Source organism: Salvia miltiorrhiza, chromosome 1 (genome assembly GCF_028751815.1).
Source record: "Salvia miltiorrhiza cultivar Shanhuang (shh) chromosome 1, IMPLAD_Smil_shh, whole genome shotgun sequence".
In the NCBI taxonomy this organism is placed as follows: Eukaryota; Viridiplantae; Streptophyta; class Magnoliopsida; order Lamiales; family Lamiaceae; genus Salvia; species Salvia miltiorrhiza.
Genome location: NC_080387.1, coordinates 44,374,871 through 44,396,846, shown reverse-complemented (window position 1 = coordinate 44,396,846; position 21,976 = coordinate 44,374,871). Strand labels below are relative to the sequence as shown.

General features: G+C 37.6%; 2 protein-coding genes across 2 annotated transcripts; one reads left to right on the top strand and one right to left on the bottom strand.

Annotated features, from left to right (window-relative positions):
* Positions 1-315: 315 nt before the first annotated feature.
* LOC130985120 (plant UBX domain-containing protein 8-like) lies at positions 316-4,963 on the top strand. The gene is made up of 11 exons (XM_057907914.1): positions 316-552; positions 1,180-1,241; positions 1,359-1,815; positions 1,903-1,983; positions 2,057-2,172; positions 2,498-2,720; positions 2,850-3,065; positions 3,148-3,279; positions 4,000-4,143; positions 4,496-4,552; positions 4,684-4,963. The coding sequence occupies exons 1-11, from the start codon at positions 469-471 to the stop codon at positions 4,789-4,791; spliced, it is 1,680 nt and encodes a 559-aa protein (XP_057763897.1). The 5' UTR covers positions 316-468; the 3' UTR covers positions 4,792-4,963.
* Positions 4,964-16,780: 11,817 nt separating this feature from the next.
* LOC131008562 (probable transcriptional regulator SLK2) lies at positions 16,781-21,740 on the bottom strand. The gene is made up of 13 exons (XM_057935485.1): positions 21,616-21,740; positions 19,913-20,584; positions 19,706-19,846; positions 19,440-19,571; positions 19,263-19,311; positions 18,944-19,155; positions 18,770-18,838; positions 18,581-18,678; positions 18,235-18,328; positions 18,084-18,153; positions 17,436-17,857; positions 16,986-17,221; positions 16,781-16,937 (listed from the first exon to the last, which is right to left on the bottom strand). The coding sequence occupies exons 2-13, from the start codon at positions 20,552-20,554 to the stop codon at positions 16,781-16,783; spliced, it is 2,322 nt and encodes a 773-aa protein (XP_057791468.1). The 5' UTR covers positions 20,555-20,584; positions 21,616-21,740.
* Between the last annotated feature and the right edge of the window lie 236 nt (positions 21,741-21,976).

The window sequence follows — 21,976 nt, the reverse complement described above, 5'->3', positions numbered from 1 at the left end:
TAATTATATATTTCTTAATTTTGGTGCCAAAAAATAATGAAATAGTATTACTAATGGCATGAAGGAAGTACTCCATCTCTCCACGATATCATTTCTATTTTTGTCATTTTGATTCGTTCACGATATCTTTTTATTTTCATTTATAGCAGTAGAATCCATAAATTTTCACGACAATAATAGTGAGATTCAAATTCTACTTATAATAATATCATTATTATCAACTACTATCCACTATAATTTACAGGACATTAGATGTCTTATGCAACAAGGCATGTTATATTCGAAAACCCAACAAAGCAAAGAAAAGAGTAGCTTTTAAATTCCCAAACTTTTGCACTATTTACTAATTGCCCCTACTCCAAACGAAAATGACCGCTGACTCCTCATCCCTATATATTACAATTTCCCCATTCCAAATTTCTTCTCATCTTCTGCAAACCAAAAAAATTAATTATTGTAATCTGGAAAATGGCGAGACCTGATCAAGAAGCAATCGACACTTTCATAAGCATCACCGGTGTTTCTGAAGCGGCAGCCGTTCGAAAATTGGAGGTATTTTTGTAATTCACTATTAATTACTGTTTGATTTACTGTGCTGAACGATTTTCGTTTATTTCTATTATTCAATTGATCAATTTATCGGAATTTTACTTTTCTAGTTGCCGCATTGCTCGACTGTGTGAATGAGAGATGGGGGTTCTTGGTCTTCCCCTTTTTGGCGAATTCTGTCAGTTCTGAATTTTTAGTTCTTAATAGTTTTAGAATTTGTATAAGCTAAAAAAGTTTAATCTTTTGCTCCAGCTTGATGAGAAACTGAGCTGTATATGGTATAGATATAGCTTTGCGTGAATGCATTTTTAGTCTTATTTGATAGATTCTCATGTGTATGTGATGAAGTAATGAATGATGTGGGCGGTTTTTATTGTCATTTTAAATAAATGAAATCTATATAGCACCCGTTACATGTTAATTGTATTTAATATCGAGGCGCAAAAAGCTCTATGTGAACCAATCTTTGGAAAGTAATACTTTGCTTTAAGTGAATATATCACAAAGATTTCTTACTAAAACTGGGGTCTTTGGGGGATTGCAATGTCTTAAGTGTCTTTTCCTTAAATTATTTTCTTTCTTCTTCACTAGAATTTGACTTGATAACTAGTCATATCCTTGATTGAGCAGGAGCATCATGGCAGCCTCAACGAAGCTGTTAATGCGCATTTCACTGAAGGGGATAGAAACATGTTGGTGTTTTTTCTGCTGCTACCTTCTTTGGTCGTCTAAATCAGCTATTTTTTACAATTACTATGCTCTAGTGCAGGATACTTTTAATTAATTCTTATATATTTTCCTATGAGCAGAGTCCAAGAGGCATCTTTTGGTGTTCCTGGGGACAACATTATGGATATTGATGATCCAATTCAAGTCGAGCCCCCTAGACCACATTCTTCCTTGCCACCATTTGCTAGAGATGTGAATCATTCTTCTTCCATTGAACCCAACTTCAGAACAAGTCTAATTGATAGTGTTACTGGTATTGCGCCAGACAAGGTTAAAGATGGCACTGGAACATCAGCTCAGTCTGGTAGTGCTCCTAATGATGGTGATGACGACGACGAAAACATTCCAAATTTAGGACGTATTACTGACATAGAGGGGCATGCTATTCGAAGCAGTTCTGATCAACATGGACCAACTGCTCCCACAGTTATAGATGTGCCTGACGATAGCTATGATATAGAGGAGGAGATGATACAGGCTGCAATTGAGGCTTCAAGGCAGGATGCTGCTATGCCAAATCAACAATATGACCATCTGGTATGTGATACTTTGATGATGTAGAAGTTGATATCAATCCTAATTATTGAATTTGTTGTTATTGTTCTTAACTTCATTCTGATATAGGATCCTGGGGATCCCATTCAGTCCGTACAGTCTAATAGAGAGGATGCAGAGATTTCACATGCAGTTTCCCTCTCATTGCAGGTATTCTGATCCTTAGAGAGAAATATTTTTTAAGTTACTGTAGTTTTTGTGGTTAATAAGTGGTAATAACCAGACTGCAGAGAAGGACGAAGTGCTCGAGGAGCTAGAAGGACAAGTTGGTGCTTCTCAACAGGAGACTCAGAAGTCATCATCAGATGAAATGGGGAGGATAACATCTTCAGATGGAAGGTAAATACTTTTTGTCATTAATATTTGGACGGGCTCCTTCTTCCATTATTCGGTCCAAGCATGTCACTATATTATGCTTTAGATACTGATGAGGAATATGTATACTATATTACTCCTAACACTGACACGAAAAGGATGTGATATTGAGCATATTTTATGGTACCATCTCACAGAGTTTTTGAACTACTTGATTTGGAACATAGCTAATCAATTAGTGTTGTTGGGATTAGCAACATTAAAGAATAATTTGGGGTTTCAAAATGTGCGTATATAAATTGGGTGAACTCATGTTGGAACTCAATGTGTCTTTCATATTGTTTCTTAGGCTACCTCGGTTGGAGATAGGAAGTACATCTGTCCAATATGAAAATGAAGATGTTGAAGAGAGGCAACTAGTCAGGCACAGGAGAAGGCGCATGACTTCCAGTTCTACTGACGCAACAATAGATGCCGAAGGAGCTGAAGTTAACCCACCTTCAAGTCGTCCGCCAAATAATAATGCTCATCACTCGGAGGAGCAAAATGGAGGTGTTTTCCCTTCTGATGAGGTAACTGATTAAATTTCTAGAATGGCATTTTCCACATTTATACCATCATCTCGAATGCGGATGAAGTTCCCTATTTCATGAATAAATACATCCATTCTTTCTTGCTTTTGCTTGTGTAATTTTATGAAGTGGGGTGGCATCTCATCTGTGGAGCACGACGAAGCTGTAATGCTTGAGGCTGCAATGTTTGGTGGAGTACCCGAAGGAATTGGATATCATTTTCCTCATGCTCCTCATCGGATGATGCAGAATGGCTTACACGGAGATGTGGGTCCTAACCCCTGGAGTATACCTCGTCCTCCATCACCTTCTCTTACTGCTCAGAGATTGATACGAGAACAACAGGTTTTGCTTTGTGTGCCTGAGTGGTGGTTAGTGTTTTAACTGGAGCTTGAGTATAATTATATGATGGCTTTTTTTATTGCAGGATGATGAATATCTTGCTGCATTACAAGCTGACAGGGAGAAGGAATTGAAGGCTAAGGAAGAAGCTGAAGCTGCTCTTGCTGAAGAGATACGCAAGGACGATGAATTGCGCAGGCAACTGCAGGAAGAAGAGGTAGCTTGCGTTGATTGGCATATGAATTAATCACATGTAGCAACTCCACGTGTGCATCATTAGCACATTAATTCTTCTGACCTAACATAAATCATTACTTATTATGCAAAGTAACTAGTTTTGTTCTTATTACCTCAGATTAATGAGTATAATGTGGCATAAACTTGAAATTCACCTTGTTAGATTTTCTTGTGGTAATCTGTTTCTCAAAAATCAATATTGCAAGGTCACTGTAGCTCTCATATAAAAGTAATATTGAAAGTAATCTGTTTCACCACCAAATTCTTTGTGCTTAGCAGTAATTTAGAGAGAAACATAAATTTAGACATGTATCTCTGCAGTTCACATATCACCAGCCACTGTATATATTAAAAAATTGTTACTACCTCTGTCCACCAAGAGTATACAACAATTACCTGATTTGGCATCCATAAAGAGTCTACTACTTTCCTTTTTTGAACATGACCCCACTTTCTCTTGTTAACTACAACCACTCATTTCTATATGGCCCCACTTTCTCTTTTTAACTACAACCACTCATTCCTACTCAACACACATCTACCAATTATTTTGGTGGACAGAGGCAGTATTATTTTATTAAGAAGTTTGGTCATCTTACAAATTAAAGATGCCATTCTTGCTCTTGTAATTGATAGTAATTTGGTAGAGTACTTCTGTGTATCCTCATTACTCATACATGGCATTTTTACTGTATGCTAGGAAATCAAGAGGCAATTAGCAGCAAAAGAAGCTGCCCTTCCTAAGGAACCAACACCAGATGATGAGAATGCTATCACACTTCTTGTGCGGATGCCTGATGGAAGTAGGAGAGGAAGACGTTTTCAGAAGTCGGACAAGCTGCAGGTAATATGTTGAAGCTTATATTCTCACGGAACTTGAAGATCAGTGCTTGATAATGACTTGCTTGCCAAGTGGAAACTCAATTATGCAAGTTCAGTGTTCTATGTATGGGGTAGAAGAACATGCAGTTGGACATAGTGAGGGCACATGTAGCATTCTTCACGTCACATCACACCCTTCTGGTGCACTAGAAAGCTGAGCTGGAGTTATATGCTCATGGCAAATTAAAGACAGGATGTTGCTTGCTAGAATATGCTTGGATAGCATTTCTAATAACATTAATGTAAAACAATATAAAGTATACACTATGTTCTACTTGTTAGCTGACTTGATTTTCTTTATAATTATCGTACAGTATCTCCTTGACTTCATTGATGTCGGCAGAGGGGTCAAACCAGGAAGCTATAGATTGGTAAGTATATGAGCGCACTCTTCTTACTTGTGCTGGTCTTTATCTTACCAATCTGGACTAGCCTGTACCCTAATTGAGTAGAGTCATGGTAGAGTCGGTTCTCATGATTGTGTGGATGTTTGTCTTGTTAGGTGAGACCCTATCCCAGGCGAGCTTTCAGCGATGGAGAGAGCAGCTCAACGTTGAGCGAACTGGGTCTGACCAGCAAACAAGAAGCCTTGTATCTGGAGTTAATATAGCATATTAATTAAGACTACAGGTTAAGCGTAACACTCTAATTGAAATTCATGTTAGCATTTTCGACAGTGAGCGTTTCTGTTGTCTCCGGTAACCATTGAGCATGGTCTTATATAATGTGTTACATGTATATGGATCTATATATTGATATACATATGATTGGTATACCCTAAATCATTGAATTGAACCTGGGTGGGTTCCAGATTGGCTGTTTTCCAATAATTCAATGTATTTATAGTCCTTTACAATCTATCTAATTTCATCAACTGTGTGTGAAGAGATAGATGAGAGAGACTCGACGCACCTTTCATCTTCAATCACTGCCAGATTTAGGTGGTGCTAACTGCTAAGGACGACCTCCGCCTCTCTCATCCAAATATTTTCACTAACCTTGTAATTTTTGTTAGAACATGGTATCAATGAATTTGTATAGATTGAAGACATGTTTAGGAGACTGAATTGAATTGTATTGCTTGATATCTTTTGTGTCAACTACAAGGTCCTTTTATAGGGTAGAGAAAGATTTACATAAGGAATGAATAAATCCTACTCTAATCAAGGATTTTAGATTGCTGATTTTAATCCTTGATTGAGCTCATCCAATATTTTCCATAAATACTTTCAACACTCCCCCTCAAGTTGAGTAACGGGATTTCCGATACTCAACTTGTGAAGAACTTCTGAAAAACTTTTGAAGTTCACAGCCTTGGTTAGGATATCAGCGAACTGATCTTCGGACCTCACAAACGGGAGCTCCACAATCTTTCCCTCAATCTTCTCTTTGATAAAGTGCCTATCTACTTCGACATGTTTAGTTCTATCATGTTGAACTGGGTTCTCAGATATGCTGATGGCAGCATTGTTGTCGCAGTACATTTGGCACGTCTTTGTTGGGTGAAGACCTAATTCCATCAACAATCTTCTTAGCCAAAGGACTTCGGTTAACCCACTCTTGATTCCTCTGAATTCTGCTTCTGCACTTGAGAGAGCCACCACCTTTTGTTTCTTGCTTCTCCATGAGACAAGATTTCCTCCCACAGATGCAAAGTATCCAACTGTTGATTTTCTGTCAATCGGGTTTCCTGCCCAGTCAGCATCAGTGTAGGCTTGTATCTCGAGATGTCCAGTTTTCTTGAACTGTACTCCATAGTCAAAGGTTCCTTTCAAGTATCTCACAATTCTGAGCGCAGCTTCCATGTGGTCAGCTTGTGGTTGGTGCATAAACTGACTCACAACTCCAACAGCATACGCAATATCAGGCCGAGTATGGGAAAGATAGATGAGTTTCCCTACCAAACGTTGATATTTTCCTCGATCCGCCAATTCAGCTCCCTTCACAATCTGTAGCCCATGATTGACAGCCATAGGCGTCTCAGCTGGCTTGCAATCTAGCATCCCTACTTCTGCAAGAAGGTCAAGAGTATACTTCTTCTGATTGATAAAAATTCCTTTCTTCGATCTGAGTACTTCGATCCCGAGGAAGTATTTTAGTCTCCCAAGGTCCTTCATTTCGAACTCCTTGAAAAGATTTTCTTTCAACTTCTGAATTTCTTCTAAGTCATCTCCTGTTATGATCATGTCATCAACATAAATGACTAAGCAAGAAATAAGATCACCTCGTTTCTTCAAGAATAAGGTGTGGTCGGAATTGCTTTGCTGGTACCCGAACTTCTTCATAGTTGTGGTGAATCTTCCAAACCAAGCTCTGGGAGACTGTTTGAGCCCATATAAAGTCTTTTTCAATCTGCATACCTCCCCTTCTTCGAACTCATCTGAAAAACCCTGGGGTGCTTCCATGTATACCTCCCGTTCTTCTTCAAGCTCACCATGAAGGAAGGCATTTATAACAGTGTTCATTTTTGCTACAGGCGAGAAGGTTTCTGCATAGTCGATCCCATATGTTTGTGTGTAGCCTTTTGCAACCAGCCGAGCTTTGTATCGCTCAATAGATCCATCGGGTTTTCGTTTGATGGTGAAAACCCATCTGCATCCCACAGTTTTCTTCCCTTTCGGCAACCGACACTTCTCCCATGTATGATTCCGGTTCAGGGCCCCTATCTTTTTTTTTCATAGCATTTCTCCAATGCTCGATCTTCAGGGCTTGCTCTGCTGTTTGTGGAATCTCCTCATCATATAAGGCCGCTTCATAGGCTGTGGCATTTTTGGACAAGTTTCCCTTGGCGATATTCCCAACTGAGTATCGGGAATTCCTCACAGTTTTCTCTGGGGTATACCGTTTAGGAGGTACACCCCGATTACTCCTGGGTGGTAGCACATATCTCCCAGTATCTCCATCTACTGTATTATCCTCCTGTTCTTCTTCAATGACTTGAGAAATATGATCAGTAGAATCAGAAGTCACAATAGTAGGTTCAGAAGCTCTTACCTCAGATATCAGTGGCGGAGAAGATATAGGCTCATGCAGCGGACTAGATTGTTCTGGAGTGGATGAAACATGCTCGGTGGCAAGGCTAACTTTTTCTGTTGGGTCTGCTTCCGGGCCTGGCATTGGTAACCAACTTAACAGATCTCACTCTCTTTCTCACTCTCCCCCTGACTGTTAAGGTGGGTATTGTAAAAATACTCAGTTTCAAGAAAGTCGCAGTTCATGGTGGTTATGATTTGACGGGTTTTAGGATTGTAACATCTATACCCTTTTTGGTTAACACCATACCCGACAAACACACACTTAATGGCACAAAGAGAGAGTTTAGTCCGTTCATGCTTGGGAATATGAACGAATACGGAACTACCAAAAACTCGAGGTTGAAGAATAAGAGCGAGAGGTATATCAGAAATAGTGGATAATTTCTGTAAAGGAGTTTGAAGCTGGAGGGTTCTGGTGGGAAGGCGATTTATGAGGTAAACAGAGGTGGCGATAGCTTCAGGCCAAAAGTGGGTGGGTACCTTAGACTCAAGCATCATAGCACGGGTCATTTCAAGGAGAATTCTATTTTTTCGTTCAGCAACACCGTTTTGTTCGGGAGTATGGGAACAAGTGGTTTGATGAATTATCCCTCTTTGTTGACAGAAGTCTTGCATGGATCGATTGACAAACTCCCCCCCATTATCGGTTCTAAGGGTCTGGATATGTTTTTGAAATTGAGTTTGAATCATTTTAAAGAAATGAGTGAACTTTTCAAAAGCTTGAGATTTATTTTTGAGAAAATACACCCATGTCATCCTAGTGCAATCATCAATAAAGAGTAGAAAATATCTAAAACCTTGACCCCCCACAACAGGTGAAGGACCCCAAACATCAGAATGAACAAGAGAAAATATGGAGTTCACTTGTGTGTCATTAGGCTTAAAAGATTTTCGGTGGCTTTTAGCTAAAACACAAGTTTCACAAGATAAAGTCTCATCATTTTTTATTAATTTAGGAAATAAAAGCTTAAGATACCCCATGGATGGATGCCCTAACTGACGGTGCCAAAGCCAGGCTTCCCGGTCAGCAGTTCCGTGAGCCAGCATCACCTTGCCTTGTTGAGCTATCTCATCCACATAGTACAATCCATCCCGCTCAGTGCCACGCCCAATAATCTCCCCCGTCCTGATATCCTGAAGAAAACAGAAGTGGGGATGCATTATCATGGTACAATTGAGCTCTTTTGTAACATGACTAATAGACAACAGTTTATGAGAAAGAGATGGAACATATAGACAATTTGAGAGACGAAGAGTAGGAGAAATTTCTATAGTTCCCGCTCCTTCAACATGAGTTAAATCACCACTAGCAGTTTGAACATGTGTTCGGTGGGATGTTGATGACTTAATAATATCAGTTTTATCAAAGGTCATCGTATCAGTAGCTCCACAATAAAAAATCCACCCTTCCTCTCTATCCCTATTATCACAAGAGGTTTGATATGCAGCGGAAAAATTTAGGGAATTTCTACATAATTGGGGAGTGATTTTAGTATTATGTAGAAGATTGGGGTGTTTCTGTAGTTTCTGAAAACTTAGGGGGGCAGTTTGCATAAAATGGGGTAAGTTCTGCAATTTAATAAAACATCGGGGTAGCTTTCGTATTTTATTGGAACTTAGGGGGGCAGATTTTAAAGGATGGGGTATCTTTTGCAAATAAAGAGAAGAATGAGGGTTTAGTGTGAAAACACCAAACCCTATACCTAATCCCCTTCCTCTCACGTCTCCCATCCCTTCTCCATCCGCCTCCCTCTCACATCTGCTCCCTCCATTCTGCCCAGCCGGGGACGCCGGATCCGCGACCACCGCCGCTGCTTCCGCAGCCACCGCCTCTGTTCCGGTAGGCCTTTCGCATCTGCTCCCTCCGTTCTGCCCAACCGGAGATGTCCGATTCGTGGCCGCCTCCGCTGCTCCCGCAGCCACCGCCGCTGCTCCGGTAGGCCTTTGATAGTTAGCCACGCCGTAGTAATGATTCGGCGGCGGCAGCGAAGATTGGGCGGCGGCGACGGCCGAGACGCCTGGGTTATTTCATCCGCCTTCTTCGCTTCTATCGGCGGTGATTTCCTGCAACCGCGCTTCCGGCCGTGTTGCAGGGCGGAATGTGGTGGTAAGTTCGGTCCCGATCTCTTCCGATGATGAAATGTTGGTGTCGAAGCGGTTGGTTGCCGACTGCAAGATCTGTAGTCGGGCGGCCTCCCTTCTCATTTTTGAGAAGGCCGATTCGGCTGAGGAAGTTAATTTATTTGAGGTGGTTGGATTTGTGGCTTGAATCTTTCCTGACATTTTTTTTTCAAGGAAGGAAAAAAGGCTACTACTGCCTTGATTGTTTTGAGGTATTTGGAACCGTGATGAATGATTTCTGAGTTCCCAGAATCATGCCTGCTCTGATACCATGTTAGAACATGGTATCAATGAATTTGTATAGATTGAAGACATGTTTAGGAGACTGAATTGAATTGTATTGCTTGATATCTTTTGTGTCAACTACAAGGTCCTTTTATAGGGTAGAGAAAGATTTACATAAGGAAGGAATAAATCCTACTCTAATCAAGGATTTTAGATTGCTGATTTTAATCCTTGATTGAGCTCATCCAATATTTTCCATAAATACTTTCAACAATTTTTCCTAGGAAATTTTCGATTTGGTGAAATATTCAGATTTTGCGTCACAAAATGGCATTTGAAGATTTAACACATTACAAAAATTAATTTCATTTTATTTACATTCAATATCCCATAATATATTATTCTTAGGAGTATATTAACTTATTTACCTATTTTATCACATGATTTTATTTTTTCACTATTATTGTTAACATTGCTTTTATAGTGATTCTTTTTCCACTCACAACATACTTTATTTTCATTAAAACTTGTGTTACTCTTTCCTAAGATTATTTTATTTTTGTCCCTAAAAAAAGATTATTTTGTTTTCGTTTATTAGATATTCGGAGTTTGATTTTGTAATTTGTAATTATGATCTTGAGTACCAAGGCAAACAAAATTAAATGCTTAAACGAAAAGAAGTGCAAAAGGGTAAAAACAAATTCCAAGTTTCCAACATATATTACTAATTAGAAATTTAAAAGAATATGGGGAATCACCGAATCATGAGGGTTGACATGATCCATCAACATTGTGAGAGTTAGATGGATTAGATTTAAAGAATTAAATAAAGGGTAATTATAGATGTAGCCTCCATTTTACTCTTCATAGCCTCATATTTTGATAGATAATTAAAATTAAAGTAATTTTACCATTTCAACCTTTTAGCTCTAAAATTTATCAATTAATAAATTACTAATATATTTCCACCCTAAAATACATGATATTCTGCAAATCATACCCCTAAAGTTGTAGATTATTCACCGTCAATTTTGTGGCTGTTGTCGCTGCCACCACAACAACCATTGCTGCCATATCACCTATCTGTATTGCTTTTGTAATGGTTCATATTTAAGCTTTAATGTTTATTATTGTTTGAAAATTGATGAAGTTGTGGTGGCGAATCTTGAAAAGAAATATCTCATTCTTCTTCAATCATAATACGATTAGGAAAACTCCCTCAAAAAAAGTAATGAATGAGATTAGGGAAAATATCATCAGTCGTCCTTTTCTTCACCTTTCAATTCCCAACAACAAGGCAACAAAAAAAATATTGAATTTTATAAATTTTTGAAAATTAAAAATATTTTAGTGACATATCTAATACCCTGTCGGTTCCATTTATAATGTCATAACTCGAAAAAGAAAAAAAGAAAAAAAAAAAGAAACAATTTTGTTAACTTACTTGCCATACTTTTAATTTATCATAAATTTTTTTTTGGTAAATATCAATTTTTGGCCTATCGTTTGGACGTTTTCTCAAAAATATCCCACTCTAAGCATAATTACAAAACAATACTCATCGTTTCATTTTTTTTTTCTTATTTATGACCTGCAATGTTTTTTTGATTATTTGGTAAATGACGTGTTCCGGCCAAGTGCCATGTCAGTAGTACACGTGGAATTAAAAAATAAAAGAAAAAAGATAAATATCAGTTTTTGACCCATCGTTTGGGCGTTTTCTCAAATATATTCCACTCTAAGCATATTTACACAACAATACTCATCGTTTCATTTTTTTCTTATTTGTGGCTGCAAAAGTAATCTTGCGATCGGTATTTGACATGTTCCGGCAAAGTGCCATGTAGATATTACACGTCATAATTTAAAAAAAAAAATAGAAAAATAAACACTAATTACATGTAAGAAGTGAAAAGTGTGTTTTGATTTCTCAAAGCGCAAATTTTTGGAGGAACATATTTCAGTATCACTGAAATTATCTAAACTTCGTGGACTATGCACTTTGTCACTTTTACAGCGCAAGTTTGCCCAAATAATCACTTATCCCATTTGGTTATTTTCACCTCTAGCTCGTCTTTCAATTCTTCAATTTTTTCAACAGCTTTCTTTTTTTCATTTTTCACTAATCTATGGCTTCTTCGTATGGAATCAATGAGCGCTGCCTTCGCTCTTCCCTTAAAGGCAACATCTGCCAACCAAAAATAGCCACAACCATTTGGCTATTCACATGCGAATTTGTTAACAACTGAAAAGCAGAATTCAAATTGAGGAAGAAATACAAAAAAAAAAAAAAAAACATACACTAAAATACAAACCTTATCTCCAAGAGGGCATTTCCAAAACCTCCAAAATTGGCAGTGGAAGAGCTCTACGTCGGGTTAGGGTTCAATTAGGGGTTTCAGGGGTTTGAATCGCGATTTTGAGAAATCAAAACACACTTTTCACTTCTTACGTGTAATTAGTGTTTATTTTTCTATTTTTTTTATTCTGACGTGTAATATGTACATGGTACTTGGCCAGAATACGTCAAATACCGGTCGCCGGATTATTTTTGCCGGCCACAAATAAGAAAAATGTGAAACGATGGGTATTGTTTTGTAAATATGCTTTGGGTGAGATACATTTGAGAAAACGCCCAAACGATGGGCCAAAAACTGATATTTATCCTTTTTCTTTTATTTTTTAATTCCACGTGTACTACTGACATGGCACTTGCCCGGCACACGTCATTTACCGATAACCGAATTTTTTTAGGGCCATAAATAAGAAAAAATGAAATGAAGGGTATTATTTTGTAATTATGCTTAAAATGGAATATTTTTGAAAAAACGCTCAAACGATGGGCCAAAAATTGATATTTACCCTTCTTTTTTTCTACTGCTCTCTCTCGTCGTTTACTTTTCTTAATTGAGTTTTATTCTTCTTTTTTTTTTTTTGAAAACCCCATCTTAATTTATGTGCCTCATTTTTTTGGAATGTTATAAATGAAACTAAGGAAGTAGTTAAATGAAAATATTTAACAATATAATGTTAATTACATATCTTTGGCGTAAAAGACGATACTTTATACTTCATCTGTTCCTCAAATATATTTCTTTCTTTCTATTTTAGTATGTTCTCAAAACATCTTATTAACCTATTTTTGGAAACAATTTCACTAATAATTACCATTACAATCTTCACGTTTTTTGGATTCATTCTTCACTCATCAAATACACAATTAACTTTTATTAAAACTCGTATCACCCTCATTTAGGAAGATGTTTGAGGGACGAAGAGAGTATTTTGTAAATAAATTCAAATTATGTTGAATAAGAATAACTATAAATAAAAAGGGTATTGGCTTGTAAATTTTCAAACTTTACCCACTTTCTCATTTTGCACCCATATTTCAAATTTTGTGCATAAATATATGAACTTTATTAATTATCTGATTTTGCACTCAACGACGAATTACCCCCAAACTACATTTGGTGTGACAATATTAATACTCCCTCCGTCCATGAAAGAACTTCCTAGGAGGGAGTGGCACGGATTTTAAGAAAAAATATTGTTGAGTGTATTGAGAGTGAATAAAAGGTAGATGAGTGTATTGAGAGTGGTGAAAATGTGTTATAATTAATATTGAGAGTTGTGAAAAGTGAAAAGTAAGAGAATTATAAGTGGTGGGATATAGTCCAAAAATAGGTAGAAAGTTCTTTTGTGGACGTCCCAAAAAAGAAAGATAGGAAGTTCTTTCGTGGACGGAGGGAGTATAATTTTTGACGTGGCACTCACATGTTTTGAAATAATTAAACAACATCATTTTGTATGATGTGTAAATATTTAAATATTAAATCGAATATCGAATCGATCACTAATGAAATAATTTTAGATACGAATATCAAAATTTTGAATCGAACAAAAACATTTGATAACCCTACTATCTGCCCCACTTTAATGGTCATCTATTCCTTTTTAAGATGACCCAATATATAGTTCATTTTTTAAATTTAAATTACATTAAAATCTTCTTTCATTAAAATAGCCTTATTTAATAATATCTGTGAAAATAATATGTGGAACAATAAAGAAGTGAAAAATCGATTACTAATGAAATAATTTTAGATACGAATATCAAAATTTCGAATCAAACAAAAACATTTGATTTATTTACAACCCTACTATCTGCCCCACTTTAATGGTCCTTTATTCCTTTTTAAGATGACCCAATATATTGTTCATTTTTTAAATTTAAATTACATTAAAATCTTCTTTCATTAAAATAGCCTTATTTAATATCTGTGAAAATAATATGTGGAACAATAAAGAAGTGCAAAATGGAATAATTATATTTTTTTAATATGTATGAAAAAATCAAATTACGGGCACTAATCATAAATATAATTATACGGTATGTCACAATATCAAAAAACAAATCGTGTGCTTAAGGAAACACGTGTTGGATGGAAAAATTATCAAAATTCGCTTATAATAATAAAAGGATCCAATTTTTTTAAAAAAATGATTGTTCAATTGGGTCAACCAAATCAGTTTGAACGGGCCCGAACAGCACCGGCCCGTAATCCTTCCACTGCGAAGAGCAGGAAGTTTAACGCTGCTCTGTGAAACCAGCCTGACGCGGTGCCACCCACTTTAGGAGACAAGCGGCCCATACCTTCGCACGGGCCGCATAGCCCAACTCCACCGCTTGGAACGGGCAGGCCAGAAAAGCTACCCCGAGACCCAACTGAGTGATTTGGCCCAACAGTTCAATCACATTAACGCCCCCACTTGGGTTACAAGCTCCCGTTGCAGAGCTCGGCGTCATATTCCATCGACTTTCCGTATATCAAGTAGTAAGCCTATAGTATTGAGACCGATGTGGGATGATGATAAAACAAAGATTTCTTCCGCACATCTTTGTCTAGTAACTGGTCATTATAATGTGTTATGAACTTTCAAAATACATAGAAAATACAACACTATTTTTATCCCAAAATTACGTAACAAGTTCGTTTTCATCCGTCCATTTACATTTTTTCTTAGGTAATCCTGAAAATACTGGTCTTCCATTAAGATAAAATTATAAGGGGCTAACCCCATTTCTATAAAAAAAGAAAAAAAAAGGTTATAAGGATTTAATAATTTCGTGATGTGTCAATTTCTTCATTTTCAAGTTTATTAATACATGGTAACACGCTCGGTATGCGTGATTAGTATGAGTGTGTGTGAATTGTAATTAAAAAAAAGAACATTTTATCTATTTTTGGGATAGAGAGCAATGAAGTAAAAATAAATCCCTACGCCAACCATTATATATATTTAACTAATTTTAAATATAAATTTTCTTACGATCTAAGCAAACTATAAAAGATGACCCAAGATTAATATATAAAACCCATCTAAGAGACCAACTTTTAATTCTTATGTAAATGAAATATCCATTTAAGTTTTGATCTAATAAACCAAAAATTCAAGGAACGAACCATGTTAAAATCTTTCATAGAAAATTCAATGGAAAATTTGTGAGCAGTAAGAGTTATTTTAATTGTTTTTAAGTTCAACCCAGAAATAAATAGGTTGTCATGAGTTGAAGACTTTTCAATCATGAATTAACAGAAAAAGGAGCAACCAATAAAAATCATGTAGTGTCAAGCAACATGATATATGCGATCATCTCTATTACCAAATATGTTCCTTCGCGAACCCTTCTTCACAAATTCACCCTTATACACACCAACAGTATACGAAACTAAATTAGGATTAATTCCTTCTTATGTAAAGAATTAACTAAAAGCTTACAAATTATATACTACTCTATTATTTATAATTTCTTTTCCCTAAAAAATTCAAGAAACTTATGATTTTTTTAAGTTCGAGAATATAATATAAACAGTTTCAACCACAAAATTTTGAGAGCTTGTTTATTATTCGTAGAATTGAAAAAATCTAATGATTATTTCAAATTATAGTTACAATAACTATGGAAACATAAAAAACTTAGTTTTACGTTAACCTAATGATTATTTCAAATTATAGTCTCTCCTAAATTTAATTATGTTATTTGTTTAATAACAATTATGATATCATGGAGCTCGGCAAGAAAAATGATATTATGTTGCAACAGCTAATGTATACACAAACTGAGTAGTAGCAAAAATCACAAAAAATGGCTTATTAAACGAGTCCAAAAAAAAAAACGAGCCCAAAAAAAAAAATGATTATAATGAATCAAATATTTGGCAAAAAAGTGATTGTTCAATTGGGCCAACCAAATCAGCTTGAATGGACCCGAACAGCACAGGCCCGTAATCCTTCCACTGCAGAGAGCGGGAAGTTTAACGCTGCTCTGTGAAACCAGCCTGACGCGATGCCCTCCACTTTAGGAACCACGTGGCCCATCCCTTCGAATGGACCGCATGGCCCAACTCCACCGCTTGGAACGGGCGGGCCAGAAAAGCAGCCCAAAGCCCAGCTGAGTGATTTGGCCCAACGTTCAATCACATTAATGCCCCCACTTGGGTCACAAGCTCTCGTTACAGAGCTCGGCAATGTATTGTACATATTTTCATAATATAAAGAGGTAAGACTATGGCATTGCGACCGATGTGGGATAATGATAAAACCAAGATTCTATACCACAACCAGTTTGCAAAATCCACACGATTTTCGTTCGTAAAGAGAATTTTTGTATTAGATTGATTTAGTTGAGATAATTATCTTGCATCTTATCTTACATTACTCAATATAATCCACTTACACAACGAAATTAGTTATCTATTAAATGCATCACCAACAACTTACTAGTTACTACAACAAGAAACATCAATAAAGAAAAAAACGCAGAATGAGATTCAACCAGTCAATATATTTAAAACATGTGAACTCATCTACCATACATTGATCATTTTGTAGCTTTAGGAATGCGCAGCAGCGACCCTCTCATCTGCGACGTAGTCATCATCCAAAACTCTCGACGTCCAATCGAAAAAGTAGGCCAACGAAGGGAGCAATCTTGATAGCCATGGGCAGATTCTCCATTGATCATTTCTTGGTATTTAAAATTTGCAAATCACATACTAGTGCTCTATTGATGGGTAAAATGCGGTTAGAATAATATTTTGAGATTTAAAATATATCTACCCTGGATAATAATAAATTAGAAAATATATATTTTATTTAATTAATTTTGAAATATTTAGAAATTGACGTAATAATCCATGTGGTAGGTTCGGGTCAGTAGCATATCTCCAACACATATGGTGGCTTGAGGTTTATGGGGACATTGACTTCCCACTCCCAGCAGGAAAATACAGTCTCTTCTTCCGCCTGCAGTTGGGCAAGAGGCTGGGGCGCCGCCGCCTCGAGCACGTCCACGGCTGGGATAAGAAGCCTGCAAATTTCCAGATTTCAACTAGTGACGGCCACCAGACAACCAAACAGTACCACTTGAGAGAGCCTGGGAGATGGATCTACTATCACGTTGGCGATTTTGTCGTGCTCGCTTCCTGCAACTCCACCAAGCTCAAGTTCTCGATGACACAGATCGACTGCACGCACACAAAAGGCGGCCTCTCTGTAGATTCTGTGGCGATATACCCCGTTGGTAGTGGGAGAGATTACAGCGCTTTTTGTTGCGAAGAATCTCTCCCTAAGTAGGCAGTGACCGTATAGATGCTACACCAAGTGAAATATACAACGATATGCAGAATCAACAAACAAAATGAGACGGAGGATAAGGCTACGAGCCATTTTCATAACTATTTCAAAAAGGTAGCAGTTTTGGCTGTTAATAAGAACTAAATATACCGCTGTCTCCTGCAAAAAACGACACACGGTCTACTAGTTGAAACCCTTGAGTTTCTTTTTACCACCAGTTCGTTGAAATTACCTGTGCAGTGGCGGCATTAGAGCCCTCACTGCAACGAGGTTTCTTGCTCGTTGCACATGTTTGGTCATCATCCGGCCTCTTGTGACTGTCCTGCACGATCCTTCCCCTGCTGGCAGCCAACATCTCAAGGAGCATCTTGTCGACTGAAGCTTGACCGCGTTCAGAAGCTTGGGACCTCGGCAAGTATGTGGCAGCTACCTCTTTGTGAAAATGAGAGTCGAAAGATTGCTCGAAAGCCATGATAGTTGAGGAGTTTTGCCCGATGAAAGCCAAACCTAAGCTCTTGAGTCCTGAAACCACTCCATTTTCAGACATCGAGCAGCCATTTGTGTACAGCACTGGTGAATTCTGATCATCGTCCACAGGTAGTAGCGTTCCTTGGTGATGGATGTTCCTTCCTCGCGAATAGTTGTTTAAGCACTCTACAATAAGATTTTGATTTTAGTATATGAGATGTTGCTGTAACCAATATTATAGCTACAACGTATAACCATGAATCAATTTGGCCAGAATTTGAATCATGATAGTAAAGTTTGTCTTCGATATTAAAGTTATGTGCAAAATCAAAATGGGTCTAAAGTTCGTCCCGGAAAAAGAATGTAAAAATGAAACCTGTTCTTAGTAATGAAGTAAGTTAGCAGCACATACCAATCGCTCCCAGTTTTGTGTCCTGACTGAATGCCATGAGATCTTTCATGCTATCAACGACTTCGGAGATCTGCAGAGGCAATGCAAATTAAAACACGAGACCTTAAACTATGGAGTATGAAAGCTGCACAAAATCTTGAGGATGATTTACCTGCAAGCACCGGATAAATCGCTTGGGGTACCCCAAATCATTCACAAGCGGGAGTTCCATGTTCCTCACTGTTTGAATCCCAGCTGATACACACCTAACGGGAGAGAAACTTATCAACGGCATCCAAGTTCTCATATAAGTTAGAGGGAGTCAAAAATGGAATTCTTGTGACCATATAGAACTAACTCAATACTAACTGTTTTGCAATATTATATTCCAAATCCGAGCATCAAGATTAATATAGTGAATACGTTGAAGGATTTGATGTGTTTTGTCCTAATATTGTTTCTAACGACTTTGTTATATCTACTGATTAGTTTACATATATCACAAGAAATAAGCTTACATGTCACAAACTCTTTGTAGATCCAGCAACGAGGCTCTAGACGAGACACAATTTTGGATATCTTGATATTTCTCAACTGCCTGAACCAATTGCTTCACCTACAAGTGCAAGAAACTTAATCAACTATTTCATAGGGTAATGGATATCACAAAAACTCGAACGGAAGCAAGCCAAAAGCAGAATAGGTACCTGAGGAGTAAACAATGTTTGGAGCAGATATTCCTCATGATTTTCGATACAAAATTCCCAGGACAATATCTGTGAAATGTCACGAAACAAACAATTCCAATCATAATGCTTCAGCCTTCATGCCATGTTAGATTATCTAAAATAATTATCATATCTGAATTGGTAACTTAATACCTTCAAGTCATTCCCGAAAACAACACGAAGTTTACCATTGTGAACAACACGAAATGTTTCATACACACTCGCTTGAATGGCTTTCCCGTACTCCAGGACTAGTCCATTATGTACTTTATGTGCTCGGGGTGAATCGATGTACAGGATCTCATCGAGCATACCACTCTCAAACTTCATCTTGAACAGCCTAGGAAACGTTTCGGAGGTTGCCTCTACCAAAGCACATGAAAAATAAAGACAAATTTTGTTATATACTGTCTGTCAGCAATTTCAGCTGGCGAGGTAATGAACAATAGTTTGAACATATGTTTCTGCTTACCGAGTCCCTTCCCCGATTTTAGACCACATATTTGACAGCCATACGTGCCCTGAAACAACAACCAGTACCACTTTAAACAAGAATTATGAAATGTAGATGAAGTCGAGTGTAAGGATACACATGAAAAAATATGAAATTTAGGCTCCGCGTGAAATGCAAGGATTCATAGAGACACACCATGGATTTTGGGCAGAAAACACCAGCAGTTTGCAGCTTAATATTTCCATATTTAGAGAAACACCAACTTTTCTTTGAACCGGGAGCATAGTACTCAGAAACAAACTTCTTCCAATAGGAAATGCCATTGTCCTGCAGAAGACCAATAGAGCTTCACTTTTTTTCCTTTCCAAAGTCACCAATCATGAAATTTGATAGATCATGCTAAGGAACTCCTAGTATGGAAGACGAGAATAGATGTAAGTCCAAGAAAAAAGGCAACTAACATGTGTGTTACTTCTCATATGATATAGATACTGCTTCAATCTCCGAGAACAAATGCCACCGTCAAGTAATGGAGCAGAAGTCTCTTGTTGATTACCCTGGTCGTGCAGCAGTATTCTCATTTTTTGTTTTGGCAGCTGTTTCTGTATCTGCAGGTGAGATTCCCGAAGTTGGGGAGCTGAATGCAAAACCGATTGTTGCATCATTACCTTAAGCTGTGGGTTGCAGTCTAATTCCTTCAACAGCAATTCCTGAATACTCTCCTGCTGCTGCTGCTGCTGGATGTTCCCTTGGCCGACATGGAGTCTTGGTTTCTTCAGAACCGGAGCAAGAATTCCCGGCTCCCGTTGCATTCTAGCGGGAACTGAATTCTGATTACATTGTCGTTTAGTCTTGCATAAATCAGTAGAGCCTACAGCACCTTCTAATTTCTGCTTATTACTCTCTTCTTCTCTGGCTCGACATAACTGAGAAAATATATCACAGTTATAAGAAACATTGACAAGACCGTCATCACTTGGAAATGACACGGGTAGGCTGATGTAAGGCTCCAGAGTAGTGTTGCTATGACTCTGCAAATAAGTACCAGCTGGGAGAGTTGGGTTTGCGACTGCAACGGCAGCATCATGGCCTATACCGATTCTTGAAGTCGAAGATCTTCCTAGAATTGTTGAATTCTGAATATTTGAACCTGGATTTTGGTTTATTTGGACAAGACTGAGAATATAACCGAAATGCTCTTCATTTTTGAGTGAGCTGTCCGAGATTAGTGCCTCCAGAATCCCTTCAGCCCCGTTAACAGGCAATGCCATAGGTAGGCTGCCGGAATCCAGAAAAGCATCCAAAGCCATCACCTTCAGAAAGTTATGTGGCAAGAAATCCTAAAGAATCATAAAGCCAACATGAAATTTATGTTGTTCTGATCGTAAGTTCGAAAAACCTACTCTTAAAGCTTCAGAAAACCACACAAAAAAAGCTACACTAATTAAGTGGTCCTAGCATTGACATTGTTACACCTAGATCATACAAGATTTTCACCCACTTAGCCATAATCATCGTGTATCACGAAAAACTAACACCTGAATTGAAAAAATTCAAATAATTTCCATAAATCAAAACAAGTTGTAACATTAGGTAAATTACACTGCAGGAACACAAAAATGTATTAAAGAACTGACAATAAGGGTGTGTTTTCTTTGATGGAAAAGGGTGGAAAATGTACATTCACCATTTTTTTCACTCTTTTCACATGTTCCGTAAGGAGGATAAATTTTCCCAGACAGGATGAATTTTTTTTCCGGACAGCCCCTTTTCACAGGGGTATTGATGTAATAATACTTTCTTACATTTTTCCACCCCAAAGAAAATGCGATAAAAAAAGGTGGGAACAGTAAAATACAATAAAAATTTCCGATCTTTTCTCATCACTCAATAAATTTGCAACCAAAGATAACTTCCCCTTACAGAAAAGGACATGCAGGAGCAGGATGCAGCTATAGAAAGAAAAATATCTCCTTATAGGCACAATGCACATAAATGCCAAGTGCTAGAACAAGAAGAACTGAAAGAAAAAATATACATAGAGAAAAGGAAACGATTGATCACACCGACAACGAGGGAAGGAAACAAATAGGGAAAGCTCAGGTTTTTACTCTGTAATTTATAATACACATGCAGACACGCAGCACTTAACAATCAAGAAATCAGATACATGCATCCTTGATAATTCTTTTCCCCTTTTCGGATTACCTCACAAAGTAGAGAAAGCAGACACACAAGGCAAGAAAAAAAAATCAAGAATACAGCAGCACACCAAGAACCAGAACCCAAAACAAGAAAAATAAAAATAAACAAAAACCAAGTCAAATTAGAAGAAGAAAATCAACACCCTCGAATTGAGAAGTGAAGATACCTCAGAAATTGAGTCCCTAGATCCCAGTGCCACGTCGTATTTTGGAAGTTTTGTAGTGAGTTCGCGGGAAGAAATAGAGTGGAGGGTGGGTGACCGGTTGATGCCGGTAAATGGGGCATATCCGATATGTCATCACCGGTTGTCAAGGTAAAAGGACACGCGTCAAAGCGGGTCGGCGTGGCCCAAGTTCGGGTTTGCAGGGTCAGCCCCACAAAATCTGGTAAATTCATTTTAACTGTAATAAGCTTAATGTCTTGAACCCTTGCTGGTTGGAATTTTATTTTATTCTTTATTTTTAGGGAAGTTGGTGGTTGGAATTTATTCATTTTTCCAGTTTTCTTTTCGAGTGGGATGCATGTAT